At 41.7% G+C, this 15,899-nt stretch overlaps 1 protein-coding gene across 2 annotated transcripts in view; it reads left to right on the top strand.

Moving 5' to 3' along the window:
- The window catches only part of VDAC1 (voltage dependent anion channel 1), a 173,780-nt gene that overhangs the window by 71,192 nt on the left and 86,689 nt on the right, over positions 1-15,899 (top strand). For both annotated transcript variants that reach the window (XM_056516604.1, XM_056516605.1), the window contains exon 3: positions 7,739-7,788. In XM_056516604.1, coding sequence (XP_056372579.1) covers positions 7,739-7,788 — 50 coding nt within the window. The remainder of the gene's footprint in view (positions 1-7,738; positions 7,789-15,899) is intronic.

Genomic DNA, 15,899 nt, shown 5'->3' with positions numbered 1-15,899 from the left:
TGGTTAGACCAGTTAGAATACCACCTCCAGTCTGATACCCCTAAGGACCAGATTTTGGAATCCTTTTGGAATCCAGATTTTGGAAGCCTCTGCAGAATCGGTAAAACTTGCTTCTCTTACTGCTGTTTTGTCCAATACCACTAGGCGTGTACGGTGGTTAAAATCTTGGTCCGGAGACATGACTTCAAAAAGTAAACTCTGCTCCCTTCCTTTTCATGGAAAATTTTTTGTTTGGTCCAGAGTTGGATTCTATTCTGGAAAAAGCAGCAGACAATAAAAAAAGATTGCCCTTAGATAAGGTCCATCCTAAAAAGTCTCCTTTTCGTCTTTTTTCCCAATCAGACCATTCCTTCAGAGGAGGTAAAGGGAAAACAGGACGTTGGTCTTACAGGAAGGGCGGTAGGGTTAGAAATATCTTTACTAACCCCGGTCAGTCCTCTTCCTCTACTTGGTTTGTATGTATGCCCTTTGCAATGATGAGCGCACTGTTAAGCGTATTTTTACGCAGGAAAAACTTTTTTCTTTTTCTTTAATACACCGGCAGGTGTATAACGTGTGGTATAACACTTAATTTAGCACAGAGACAGAAAAAAAGGTGGTATATGGTATACTATTTGCTTTAATTTAGGCCCTTTGCAATGATAAGGCCACTGAAAAAGCGTATTTTTACGCAGGAAAATCTTTTTTTTCTTTAATACACCGGCAGGTGTATAACGTGTGGTATAAAACAGAAATACAGGTACTTAATAGTACGCTATTTGCTTCTATGTAGGCCCTTTGCAATGATAAGGCCACTGTTAAGCGTATTTTTACTCAGGAAAAAATGTATTTTCTTTAATACACCGGCAGGTGTATAACATGTGGTATAACACCGAATTTAGCACAGAGACAGAAAAAAAGGTACTATAGGGTACGCTATTTGCTTATATTTAGGTCCTTTGCAATGATGAGGCCACTGTTAAGCGTATTTTTACTCAGGAAAAACATTTTTTTCTTTAATACACCGGCAGGTGTATAACATGTGGTATAACACCGAATTTAGCACAGAGACAGAAAAAAAGGTGGTATATGGTACACTATTTGCTTGTATGTAGGCCCTTTGCAATGATAAGGCCACTGAAAAAGCGTATTTGTACTCAGGAAAAAATGTATTTTCTTTAATACACCGGCAGGTGTATAACGTGTGGTAGAACACTGAATTTAGCACAGAGACAGAGTAACAGGTGAAAAATGGTAAAAAGGCACTAAAGTCCACACTAATATGACTTATTTCTGAACAGCAGCAGGACCCAACAGTGCAGCACCACCAAAAAAAGGGATTAAACCCTAAATTGCACTCTGTCACACAATTCTGAGCAGCAGAAGATTTGTGGAGAAAAAAAACTCAATAGAACTGAAAAATGAGGAGATAAGATGCTTCAGAAAGTTCAGGCAGCTTGGAGATCTGTATGAGGCAGCTGACAGCTATCTGCCCCTCTCTGCTGCAATGCTCAATAACGTGAATAGGAGGTTTAGCGATCAAGTATCAGCACTCTGCACTCCTGCCTTTCCCTAATGCTGATGTGACTAGCAGTTGCAGTGTAACGCTGTGGTATGAGCTATTCACACACACACACACACACACACACAGTCCCGTCCTCTCCATCTGAGTGCATAGATGAAATCAAGTGAGGCAAGATGGCCGCCGATTATATAGGGGCTGTGACATCACAGGGGTCAGTGAACACTGATAGGCTGCATCTCACATGTGGTTCAGGGTCAGCCCGCCTACCTTCATTCCCGCCGCTGTTTCCCGCCCTCCCATAATCCCCTGCCCCATGTACTCACATGTGGATCCGCCATCTTAGTTCTACAATACCCTGGAACGCTGTAAAATGGAGTTTAATGAAGCGATTCATGCAATAGAATCGCGGCAATATTCGTATTCGTTGCAAATCGAATTTTTCATGAAATTCGTAACGAATTCGGGTTTGTCAAGTTTGATTCGCTCATCTCTAGTGTTGACCCATACTTTTAATTTTCACAAGCGGTAAAAGGGGAAAAAACAAAATTTGTAACGCAATTTCTCCTGAGTACAGAAATACCCCATATGTGGGCGTAAAATGCTCTGTGGGTGCACAACAAGGCTCAGGAGTGAGAGCACACTATGTACATTTGAGGTTTAAATTGGTGATTTGCACAGGGGTGGCTGATTTTACAGCGGTTCTGACATAAACGCAAAACAATAAATACCCACATGTGACTCCAGTTTGGAAACTGCACCCCTCACGGAATGTAACAAGGGGTATAGTGAGCCTTAATACCCCACAAATTTTCGTTAAAGTTGGATGTGAAAAAATAAAATAAAAATAACATTCATTTAGACATCCGACTTTAACGAAAAGTTGTCAAACACCTGTGGGGTGTTAAGGCTCAGTGGACCCCTTGTTACGTTCCTTGGGAGGTGTAGTTTCCAAAATAGTATGCCATGTGGGGGGGGGGGGGGTTCTGCTGTTCTGACACCATAGGGGCTTCCTAAATGTGACATGCCCCCCCAAAAACCCTTTCAGAAAAACTCACTCTCCAAAATCCCATTGTCGCTCCTTCCCTTCTGAGCCATCTACTGCGCCCGCCGAACACTTTACATACACATATGACATATTTTCTTACTCAAGAGGAATTGGGTTACAAATTTTGGGGGGCTTTTTCTCATTTTACCGCTTGTAACATTTCAAAAACTGGGTCTACAAGAACATGCAAGTGTAAAAAATTAAAATTTTGAATTTTCTCCTTTACCTTGCTGCTATTCCTGTGAAACAGTTAAAGGGTTAACACACTTTCTGAATGTCAGTTTGAATACTTTGGGGGGGTGCAGTTTTTATAATGGGGTCATTTATGGGGTATTTCTAATAAGACGACCCCACAAATCCACTTAAAAACTGAACTGGTCCCTGAAAAATTCAGATTTAGAAAATTTTGTGGAAAATTGGAAAATTGCTGCTGAACTTTGAAGCCCTCTGGTGTCTTCCAAAAGTAAAAACACGTCAATTTTATGATGCAAACATAAAGTAGACATATTGTATATGTGAATCAATATATCATTTATTTGCAATATCCATTTTCCTTAGAAGCAGAGAGTTTCAAAGTTAGAAAAATGCTAAATTTTCACAATTTTCATGAAATTTGGGGATTTTCACCAAGAAAGGATGACAGTAATGATGAAAATTTACCACTATCATAAAGTAGAATATGTCACGAAAAAACAATCTCGGAATCAGAATAATCGGTAAAAGCATCCCAGAGTTATTAATGCATAAAGTGACAGTGGTCAGAATTGCAAAAAAGGGTCCTTAAGGTGAAAAAGGGCTCAGTCCTTAAGGGGTTAAACACTCCTCCACTCTTCTGGCCATCTTCTCCCCAAGCACAGCTGCACCCTTTCCATTGAGGTGCAGCCCATGACGTACAGTAAAGCCGGTATCCGACAGCGAAGTTGGCCCAGTTCTCCGTGAACCCAAACCTCTCCTTCCTACACCAGCTTCTGAGCTTCTTGTTTACCTCCCTAATCTCCCGTTGCCTCTCTGGGGTGTGGCTTGTGGTACAGGTAATATTTCAGAAAATATTACATTGGAGGTCCTTGCCTTAAGCTTGCGGCCTAAGTCCCTGAAATCTTTTTTAAGGACACTCCACCTATCTCTTACTTTGTCATTGGTGCCAATATGTACCATGACTGCTGGTTCTTCTCCAGCCCCACCCAGCAACCTGTCAACCCGATCCGCGATGTGCCAAACGTGAGCGCAAGGAAGACAATACACTGTCTAATGATCCCGATCTTTGTGACAGATCACCCAGTTTGTCCCACTAGCTCTGAAATGGCATCCCCCTCATCTGCGAACCTGGCAAGCTTGTTGGGGTGTGCCAGTTCAGGACTAGCCTCCCTGACACTTTTCCCTCTACCCCGTTTCATAACTGTAACCCAGCTAACTGCCTGACTGTCCTGCACCTCCGTCCCTATATCCTCCCCCACCTCTACCCCAGAGAGTACTTGGCAGTGAACAGGAGACTCCTCTCCAAGTTGTCAACGTGTCTGTGTTGCCAGTTGCTCCTCTAGATCCATGATCTGGGCTTCCAAATGAACAACTCGCACAACAATATGCACCCTCTAACTTCTGTTCAAGGATTGCATACATTATGCAAGATGTACACTGGACTGCATTTTCCAACATGGAGGCCATCTTGGTTTTGGGTATTGTAAAAATAAACAGTAATAAACAGAAGCAAAATTTTAAATTAAACGCCCTGAATTTAAAGTCCCACTCACTTTTATACTTTCACACGATCGCTAGCTCACAAAATTGCTTATTGTACTTGCTTTTATAGTTACCACCTCTATTTTGCACTGCCTGGAAGTGAATGCAAATAGTACCTTGCTCATAGTGCTCAATAATACTTAGGTGAAGGGTAAGTATAAAATATAGTAATGATACAAAAATTATATATGAACAAAGTAAAGAAAAACGTGAGAGATCAGTCCCAGGGGTCCTAACGCACATAACTTGCTGTTCCCCCTGTACTGTTGAAATAAGCGAGCTTCACGAGTAAGGGAACCTTCTGAATATTCAATTCATTCAATGCCCGCAAACTTTAACCCTTTCATTGTTACCATTATAAGTCTTCTGCATATGCTTAAAGGGGGTTATCCACCATAAGGGGATTTTAGTACATACCTGTCAGGCTATCTTTTTGTGAACTTTATATTTCCTGTTGGATTTGGTTCTCAAACTACACATCCCATAGTTCCATGCTTGTAAGTTTGAAGTCACTTTCCTCACTCCCACACATCATCCATTCAGTGTTTTTTTTAATCGGGGTGCCTACAGCTGTTGCAAAATAATCTCTCTCCCACCTAGCGGTCGCTCCACCCATTGAAAGAGGACTGGCTCCCTTTGCACAACTGCAACATGTCTCGACGCAGTGCAACCTGGGAAATCCCAAGACCTGAGTAATTTTGTATGCTGTTAAAAATAAATATTGAGGCAAAAATCACATAAGAATTGCGACACCACCGTCAGGTACAGATACTATGGGGAACATTTATCAAAACCTATCCAGAGGAAAAGTTGCTGAGTTGCCCATAGCAACCAATCAGATTGCGTCTTTCATTTTTCAGAGGCCTTTTTAGAAATGAAAGAAGCAATCTGATTGCTATGGGAAACTCGGCAACTTTTTCTCTGGACAGGTTTTGATAAATCTCCCCCTATATTATGAACTACACTAACTTTACAGCTAGAGATGAGCGAACTTACAGTAAATTCGATTCGTCACGAACTTCTCAGCTCGGCAGTTGATGACTTATCCTGCATAAATTAGTTCAGCTTTTAGGTGCTCCTGTGGGCTGGAAAAGGTGGACACAGTCCTAGGAGAATCTTTCCTAGGACTGTATCCACCTTTTCCAGCCCACCGGAGCACCTGAAAGCTGAACTAATTTATGCAGGATAAGTCATCAACTGCCGAGCCGAGAAATTCGTGACGAATCGAATTTACTGTAAGTTCGCTCATCTCTATTTACAGCCCGTGTGGCATAGTCAAATAAAAAAATTCCTGGAATACCCCTTTACTGAAACAATTTGCACCTTTTCTGGTTTTTAAAAAATATATATGTTCTTTTACACTCATATAAAAATTCTATTTTGTTTTCCCAATATAGAAAAATCCACATGAGCAAATTAAACAGACTACATGGGTAGTGTGGCAAGTTATAAACTGTTCATCCCGAATCAATATATTGCCTAATCTGAACATGGGTTTACTCAGATTGTAATTACAGACTGAACTGTTTCTACATGCATAATTCCCATTTGGAGCTACTTTATGTAACCAATTTTTGTTTTGTCTCGCATTTAATTTTTTTTTACTGTTTTATATAATCACCTACTGTCGTCTTATGTTATTGGTTTTCTGCTAGCTACTTTTAGTAATATGTCTTGTTCCAAAATAACCAATTTTTATAGATGCATCCTTTAAAGGAGTATTCCAGGATTTTTTATTTTTTTATTTGACTATGCTACAGGGGCTGTAAAGTTAGCAATACTAACTAACACAAGCTAGAGGGCACTGCTGTGGAGAAAGACCAATTATGTCAGCATGTACTGTGGAGGCTAGCATTCTGTCACTGTGGCAATGTGGAGTCCTGATGCCCGTGGGTCTGGAGGTGCTAGGAACCAAGAAACCCGAAGTCACTCAATAGCATACATAAAAAGACAAAAAGGTACCCCGCACTCACCGCAAGGAAACAGCAGACCGACTTCAGGCTTGACAGCAGGGCACTCAGAGTGGAGGCGACTGCCGGCAAAGTTTCGCGCAGATCGCGCTTCTTCCAGCCTCGTATGCGAGTGTTTGTTCATAATGTCTTCACCTTTGTTTCATAGTGGTCTTGCAATTCTTCTGTGATATTTACCCCTACATTTATTTTTAACAGCATACAAAATGAGTGAAGTCTCCCAGGTTGTAGTGCAGCCAAGACATAACATCACTAGTCAGGTGTTCAAAAGGGAGCCTTTCTTTGCTTCAATGGTTGGAGTGGCCGTTGGGTGAAAGGGAGATCTTTCTGCAAGAATTCTAATTTTAGATAACACTCGTCTATTGCATTGAAGGCTGCATGGGTGTGTTTCCATGGGTGGGTTGGCTGATGTGTGGGAGGAAGAAAAATGACCTCCCACTTACAAACAAGGAACTGTAGGATTTGTGGTTTGAGAGAACAAACTCCAACAGGAAATAGCCTGCTAGCCACAGGGTTATGGTAATCTCAAACAGCCATGTAACCCCAAGACGAGCACGGATCCTTTCTAAGTATGGCTATTACTGTCTGGTTGGTACGTACTACAATCACTTTATGGTGAATGACCCTTTTAATATTCTGTTCATTGGAGTATTTTTTTTAAAGAAAAAATCTAAATCTTTTATTTCTTTAATTTTTTTGGTCTACTCTTATTTCTAAGAAGTAGTTTGCGATTTTATTTTAATGTTCTCTCGCAAATGTACTATCACTGCCTCTGAATATTTTCTTTGTTATAATCTTAATTTTAATTATGTTGCTTGTTCTATTTGGTTATAAAGGATCATGTGGAGTGGAGTCACATGTGACGAGGGTGTAAACTCTCCTAATGCAGCTCCGCGTTTTTAGCTAATCAAAACCCTGTTGTAACTAGGCTATTATCCTTTACTAATATAAAGAGGTCCAACAAATTGCAATTGTTGATCTCCAAATTGAGATGTAAAGGAAATGTTTACTCTGTAGCAGTTTAGATTACTGTATAAAAGCATCAAATTGTTCAGTGCTGTCCCATATTACATCGATGTAACGAAGAAACTTTTTCACATAACGCACAAATGAGTTATTGAATGAAAAAACTTATTGGCTATTAACTATAAAATAGATCTATAAAGTATAAAATAAACTATAGAGACCGATAAGCAAATCCAGTGAGTGCCGTGCTCTTTAGAAAGTTAATACTAGCTCTGATTTTACAGAGACAGTTGGCATCCACTTGTATTGTGCTTGGAATCTACACTGGAAATCCACAAGAAATCTGTCACATCTGAACATGGTCTAATAGCCAGCATCAGAGTCACTGTAATGGGTGCTGACTATTTGAAAAGGCTTATAATATAGAATTGTCCATTTATTTTATAGACATAGTTTTTATATTCTGTTCTGTTCTATTTAGGTCATATTACTTTCTAATGTATCTGCTCTTTTTAGGTTTCGGCTTCATAAAGCTCGACTTAAAAACAAAATCAGAAAATGGACTGGTAAGTTCCAATAAGCTATAATAGATGTAAACTAAGATTAATGCAACAAGTGAAGAAGAATAATGCATCCTTAACCTGTTGGGGAAGGAGGCTGTACAGGTACGCCCTTGCGTCTTGGTACTTAAGGATCTGTACACCCTTCATATTTCCGCTCGCCGGGGCAGTGATAAGAATGGGATGACTGCTGATATCTATCAGCAGGCATCCCGTGGGAATGCCTAGGGGGGGTCCTGAGACCGGCAAATCACAGCATTTCTGGGTCAATCGGGTCACTGGTGCTGTCCAAGACAGCACCAATCGGCCTGAAGGACAGGAGTGGGGTGGCAGGGGTGCTGACCAATGGCGGGGGGTTCAAAGTTTGGTTCGATGATGATGATGGTGATGATCGTCGGTGGCCGGTGGCTGCAGTTGCGGGCGGTCCGGCGGCGACAATATGGTGAATAAAGATTTGGAGGGTCACAATTTGGAGATTACTGCACCATCTCATCTCTAAACTGTGGCCTTCCAGATCTTGCAAAACTACATCTCCTGGCATGCCGAGACAGCAGTTTGCTGTCTCGGCATGATGAAAATTGTAGTTTTGCAAGATCTGGAGGGCCACAGTTTGGTGATCACTTTACGGTGGTCTCTAAACTGTGTGTCTCCAGTTGTTGCATAACTACAACTCCCAGCAGACCCTCTGGCTGTCAGTGCATGCTGGGAGTTGTAGTTTTGCAACAGCTGGAGGGGAAACACTGAGTTAGTCTGTTACCTAACTCACTATTTCCCAACCAGTAATCCTCAAGCTGTTGCAAAACTACAACTCCCAGCATGCACTGACAGACCGTGCATGCTGGGAGTTGGAGCTTTGCAACAGCTGGAGGTTTAAATCCCATCCCCCCCTCCCCCCCAAATGTTTTAATGTGCAAGGTACATTCACACGGGTGGGGGTTTACAGTGAGTTTCCCAATGTGAGTTTGAGCTGGGATACTCGCTGTGAACCCCCGCTCGTGTATGTACCCTAAAAACACTACACCCCACTATACTGCACCTGCACAAAATAAGAGTAAAACACTACTTCTACACACACACACCAAAATTAATAAGGTCTCGTACAGCACGGTTTCCAAAACTCGGCCTCCAGCTGTTGCTAAACAACAACTCCCAGCATTGCCAGACAGCCATTGACTGTTTTGGGTATCTGAGGCTAGCTCCATCATGCTTCCCCTATGCAAATCCCTAATTTAGGCCTCCAATGCGCATGGTGCTCTCTCACTACGGAGCTCTGTCATATTTCAGGGCAACAGTTTAGGGCCACATATGGGGTATTTCCATACTCAGGAGAAATTGGGTTACAAATATTGGAGGCTTTTTCTCCTTTATGAAAAGGAAAAGTTGGGGGCTACACCAGCATATTACTGTAAAAAAATACACTGCTGGTTTTGCCCCATACTTTTCATTTTTACAAGAGGTAATAGGGGAAAAAACTAAAAACTTTTTAATGCAATTTCTCCTGAGTACGGAAATACCCCATATGTGGAGGCAAAGTGCTCTGCGGGCACACAACAGGGCTCAGGAGTGAGAGCACACCATGTACATTTGAGGCCTTAATTGGTATTTTGTACAGGGGTGGCTGTTAGTTGCAGCGGTTCTGACATAAACGCAAAAAAAAAGTGCGCATTTACACTTCACATGTGTCTGAAAGATTTTTTGAACAATGGTCCGTAAAAATTAATAATTCATTTTTCATTTGCACAGCCCACTTTTCCACAGATCTGTCAAACACCAGTGGGGTGTAAATGCTCACTGCACCCTTTATTACATTCCTTGAGGGGTGTCTTTTCTGAATTGGGGTCAGATGTGGGGGGTCCACTGTTCTGGCAGCACGGGGGGGGCTTTGTAAATGCACATGGCCCCCGACTTCCATTCCAACCAAATTCTCTCTCCAAAAGCCCAATGGGTCTCCTTCCCTTCTGAACCATGTTGTGTGCCGGCAGATCACTTATACCACATATGGGGTATTTCCATACTCAGGAGAAAAAGCCCCCCCCCCCCCCAAATTTACAACACTATTTCTTCTATTACCCCCTTGTGAAAAGGAAAAATTTGGGGTAACACCAGCTTTTTAGTGATATAATTAAAATAAAAATTTTCATTTTCTAGTCCAACTTTAGCAAAAATTCGTCAAACACCTGTGGGGTGTAAAGGCTCGCTAGACCCCTCAAGGAACGTAATGAGTACAGTTTCCCAAATAGTGTGCCATGTGGGTTCTTTTTTTTTGCTGTTCTGGCACCATGGGGGCTTCCTAAATATGACATGCCCCCCCAAAAACCATTTCAGCAAAATTCACTCTCGGAAAGCCCAGTGTCGCTCCTTCCCTTCTGAGCCCTCTAGTGCACCCACAGAGCACTTTACATCCACATATGAGGTATTTTCTTACTCGACAGAAATGCATATTAGTGAAAAAAAAAAAAAATCTAATTTTTCAGTTCCACTTTAACAAAAGTTTGTCAATCATGTCTGGGGTGCTAAGGCTTACTGTGTCCCTTGTTACCTTCCTTTAGGGGGTAGTTTCCCAAATATTTGCCATGTGTGTTTATTTTATTTTTAATATATTTTTTTTTTTTTTGCTGTTCTGGCACCATGGGGGCTTCCTAAATGCGACATGCCCCCCCCCCCTGCCTAAATGCGACATGCTAAATGTAAATTTTTCATGAAATATAGGAATTTTTAAGCAAGAAATTATGCAAGTATCAATGAAATACAATGAATGCAATGAATATTTGCATAAAGTAGAATAACATAAAGTAGAATATGTCTCGAAAAGCAATCTCTGCATCAAATTCATAAGTAAAAGCATCCCAGAGTTATTAATGCATAAATGGACAGCGGTCAGATTTGCAAAAAAAGCTCTCATCCTTAAGGTCAAAATGGGCTTCATCCCCAAGGGGTTAATCCAAATAATTATAAATAATAATAAAACAATAATATATACCCTACCCAGCTTAGTACTACCATAATATATACCCTACCCAGCCTAGTACTACCAGAGTGGAAAGGTCCATTTATTTTGGCCCTTCCAAGCCTAAAAATACCAACCTCCAGCCAGTTACGGCCCCAGACTTGAACCACCATTTTTTTTTATGATGCTCTGGGCCTGACAGTACCTGGGTCTTCGTAGTACCCATATGGTGATGCATAGTGGGATATTAATTGGAGCAGGCTCAACCAAGTTCTATGGAACTGCATTGATCTGTATGAGGAATCTAATGATTCCTCCTAAAAGTCCCCTAAGGGACCAAACAATGTAGAAAATACATTTTTAACCAACATACATTAAGTCCTTCCATATGAAGATGTTAAATCACCCCCCTTTTCCATAAAAAAATAATAAAAAATAGATAAAAATAAACATATTTAGAATCGCCGTGTGCGTAATTGTCCGAACTATAAAAATAAAACATTATTAATCCTAAATGATGAATGGTACCAATACAAACAGGTTACGGTGGAATAAAAAGGGCCCTAAATTTAAAAATATATTTTTTTTTTTTCTTTAAAAGTTTAGGATTTTTTTAAATTAGTAAAACCTGATGTAAACTATACAAATTGGGTATTTTAATCGTGCAGACCTAAAGTATCAGGATTACGTTAGTTTGAGCACACATTGAATGGCGTAAAAAGAAACCACCCCAAATTAGGAAAATTGCTTTTTTTTTAAATGGGTGGTATCCTTTAAGGTTTTTGCTCTAAGGGTTGGCGGAGGTCAAAATGGTTTGATCTCTGCTAAACAGAGATTGGTTACACATCATGTTCATATGCCACTTTTGTCTGTGGTGTGACCACCCATTATGTTAAAGCTTTGCAGATTATTTGATCCCTTGCTGATTTTGTACGTTTGCCTAAATAAATCTAACACTAAAATTATAGACTGAACAGTGAGAGACAGAATGACAAAAAATTCAGAAAGACGAATTTCAGATAAGTTATGGATTAATTTTTCCTTTTTGCTCAGTTAACTAATTATTTATCTATCAATCAGCCAAGGCTAGTAAAGTCATGGTATGTAGTAAGAGACATGGATTCTTTACTGTAAGAGCAGTGAGACTATTGAACTCTCTTCCACACGTTGTGATGTCTGACTCAATAAACAAGTTCAAGAAGACCTGGATGTTTATCTGGAAATATACTATAACAAGTTATGGATACTAGATTTATGGAGATAGAATGTTGATCCAGGGATTTATTCCAATAGAGCCATATTGGAGTCAGGCAGGATTTTGTCCTCTGTTATGGGGCTATTGACATCAGCCTCATAGAGCAGGGCAGCACAGTGGCTCAGTGATTAGCACATTTACCTCGAAGTGCTGGAATCCTAGGTTCAAATCCCACCAAGGACAACCCTGTGTCCCTCTGTTTGCATGGGTTTTCTCCCATACTCCAAAAAAATACTGATATGGAATATTTCTAAAAATACTGTGGTACACAATGTAAATTTACCTATGTTACCCTAGTGTGCTACTTAAGTCAACCATAGGCCTTAGGAAGCCACCGTAGTGGGTGGCGGAACGCGTGGAGCAAGCTGTCCCCCTATCTCTCGGTGGAAACTGTCCTATGTCTGTGCACCCTTATATTTTTTCTATGGGTCCAAATCTTTGAGTATATATTTCCTCAGTTATTTTCTTTATTTAATACTACACATTCCTTTTTTTGGTTAGGAGTATAGGCTTGGTATACACACGCACTTCGGTGTTATATTGTTAAGTATATAGTGGCACTGTATTAATTATTTTCCAGGATTATTATTTATATATACATACATTTCCCTTTTGTTACATTTTTGGTATTTTTCTGTGTGAGGGCATTGCTTATTTTATATCTATTTTCTATGCATATTGCTGTATTTATTCTTTGTGGACTTGGTAGGGTTCATTTGCATTGATTTTGTGGACAGTTTTCCACCGATACGCTATTCAGCGTCGGTTAGGGGGTGGAGGTAGGGTTACATCCCTTCTCTCTGTACATTGAAATTTTGTGTTTTTAAGTGTTTTTAAGATGGTCTCTCCCTTTGTGGTTTTTCTAATAAAGTAAAATTTATATTCATTTGTACATATGGTGGTGTGCATCTTTTGTGGTTGCCAGTCTTTTTCTTCTTTTTTCAATTGTGTTATGTTTGGGCAACCTCTTTGCACCCACGTTTATTATTTCAGCGGTGCCCATCGCTTTCTTTAGTGCAACCATAGGCCTTAAACATGAAGATTTTTCCTAAAAGTTACCCCATTTTGAAAATGAAAAATTACATTTTGTTTACACAAACATGTTGTTGTAGCCTAAACATAGAAAGCCCTACAAAATTGGTAACCAAAGTTCTCCAGAGCATAGAATTACCCCATATGTGGACCTTAACCTCTTCAGGACATAGGGCGTATGGATACGCCCTGCATCCCGAGTCCTTAAGGGCCGAGGGCGTATCCATACGCCCGTGGTAATTCCGGCCCCCACCGCTAGCCGGTTGGGGACCGGAGCCGGATGTCTGCTGAAATCGTTCAGCAGGCATCCCGGCATATCGCCCAGGGGGGTCATTATGCCCCCCCATGTCGGCGATCGCCGCAGATCGCTGGACAATTCAGTCCAGCGATCTGCGGCGATTCCGGGTCAATCGGGTCTCCAGTGACCCGATGACCCGGAATTACTGGCTGTTCGGGGCCGTCTCTGACGGCCCCGAACAGCCAGAGCCTGCAGGGGTGAGGTGGCACTGGTGCCACCTCACGATCGCCCTGATTCGTCGGCCGGATTACCGGCCGACCAATCAGGGCGCCTGCTGCGGGTGTCACTCCCGCACCCGCTCCGCCCCTCTTCCGGAGGACGTGAGCGGGTGCGGGACGTGCACCCCGGGTGCTGGGGACCCCGATCCCCGGCGCCCCTGTTGGGATCGGGGCCCCAGGAGCAGCTGCGGCAGCGGGACTGACCTGCAGCGTCTGGATCGTTGGAGGTGAGTGACAGCCTCCTGCTGTTGCTTAGCAACAGCTCCCAGCATGCAAAAAGGGCATGCTGGGAGCTGTAGTTATGCAACAGCAGGAGGCAGACCACCACAACTTCCAGCATTCCCTTATGGGCATGCTGGGACTTATGGTTTTGCAACAGCTGGAGGCACATTCTTTGTATGGAAAAGTGTACCTTCAGCTGTTGTATAACTACAACTCCCAGCTTGTACAAACAGCTAAAGTGCATGCTGGGAGTTGTAGTGGTGCATCTGCTGGTTGCATAACTACAACTCCCAGCATGCCCGTTGGCTGTCGGTGACTGTTGAGAGTTGTAGTTTTGCAACAGCTGAAGGCACACTGGTTGTGAGTTTTTTTTTACCTAACTCAGTGTTTCACGACCGGTGTGCCTCCAGCTGTTGCAAACTACAACTCTCAGCAGTCACCGTACACCATGCACCGTACATGCTGGGAGTTGTAGTTTTGCAACAGCTGGAGGCACACTGGTTGTGAAACACTGAGTTAGGTCACAAACTCAGTGATACATAACCAGTGTGCCTACAGTTGTTGCAAAACTAAAACTCTCAGCAGTCACCGACAGCCAACGGGCATGCTGGGAGTTGTAGTTATGCAACAGCTGGATGTCCCCCCCCCAATGTGAATGTACAGGGTACACTCACATGGGCGGAGGATTACAGTAAGTATCTGGCTGCAAATTTGAGCTGCCGCAAACTTTCTACTGCAGCTCAAATTGCCAGCGAGAAACTACTGTGAACCCCCGCCCGTGCGACTGTACCCTAAAAACACTACACTACACTACCACAAAAAATAAAATAAAAAGTAAAAAACACTACGTATACACATACCCCTACACAGCCCCCCTCCCCTCCCCAATAAAAATGAAAAACGTCTGGTACGCCACTGTTTCCAGAACGGAGCCTCCAGCTGTTGCAAAACAACTCCCAGTATTGTCGGACAGCCGTTGACTGTCCAGGCATACTGGGAGTTTTGCAACAGCTGGAGGCACCCTGTTTGGGAATCACTGGCGTAGAATACCCCTATGTCCACCCCTTTGCAAGTCCCTAATTTAGGCCTCAAATGCGCATGGCACTCTCACTTTGGAGCCCTGTCGTATTTCAAGGCAACAGTTTAGGGTCACATATGGGGTATCACCGTACTCGGGAGAAATTGTGTTACAAATTTTGGGGGGTATTTTTTGCTATTACCCTTTTTAAAAATGTAAAATTTTTGGGAAAACAAGCATTTTAGGTAAAAAAAATACCTGTGGGGTATTAAGGTTCACTTTATCCCATGTTACATTCCCCGAGGGGTCTAGTTTCCAAAATGGTATGCCATGTGTTTTTTTTTTTTGCTGTTCTGGCACCATAAGGGCTTCCTAAAGGTAACATGCCCCCCAAAAACCATTTCAGAAAAACGTACTCTCCAAAATCCCCTTGTCGCTCCTTCCCTTCTGAGCCCTCTACTGCGCCCGCCGAACACTTTACATAGACATATGAGGTATGTGCTTACTCGAGAGAAATTGGGCTACAAATACAAGTAAAAATGTTGTCCTTTTACCCCTTGTAAAAATTCAAAAATTGGGTCTACAAGAACATGTGAGTGTAAAAAATTAAGATTGTGAATTTTCTCCTTCACTTTGCTGCTATTCGTGTGAAACACCTAAAGGGTTAAAACGCTGACTGAATGTCATTTTGAATACTTTGGGGGGTGTAGTTTTTATAATGGGGTCATTTATGGGGTATTTCTAATATGAAGACCCTTCAAATCCACTTCAAACCTGAACTGGTCCCTGAAAAATACTGAGTTTGAAAATTTTGTGAAAAATCGGAAAATTGCTGCTGACCGTTGAAGCCCTCTGGTGTCTCAATTTTATGATGCAAACATAAAGTAGACATATTGTTTATGTGAACCAAAAAAAAATGTATTCGTAATATCCATTTTCCTTACAAGCAGAGAGCTTCAAAGTTAGAAAAATGCTAACATTTTCACATTTTTCATCAAATTTACGGATTTTTCACCAAGAAAGGATGCAAGTATCGACAAAAATTTACCACTATGTTAAAGTATAATATGTCACGAAAAAACAATCTCTGAATCAGAATGATAACTAAAAGCATTCCAGAGTTATTA

The sequence above is a fragment of the Hyla sarda genome, chromosome 4 (genome assembly GCF_029499605.1).
Source record: "Hyla sarda isolate aHylSar1 chromosome 4, aHylSar1.hap1, whole genome shotgun sequence".
Classification (NCBI taxonomy): Eukaryota; Metazoa; Chordata; class Amphibia; order Anura; family Hylidae; genus Hyla; species Hyla sarda.
Note: the sequence above shows the minus strand (reverse complement) of the source record. Positions and strands in the feature narration are given on the sequence as shown.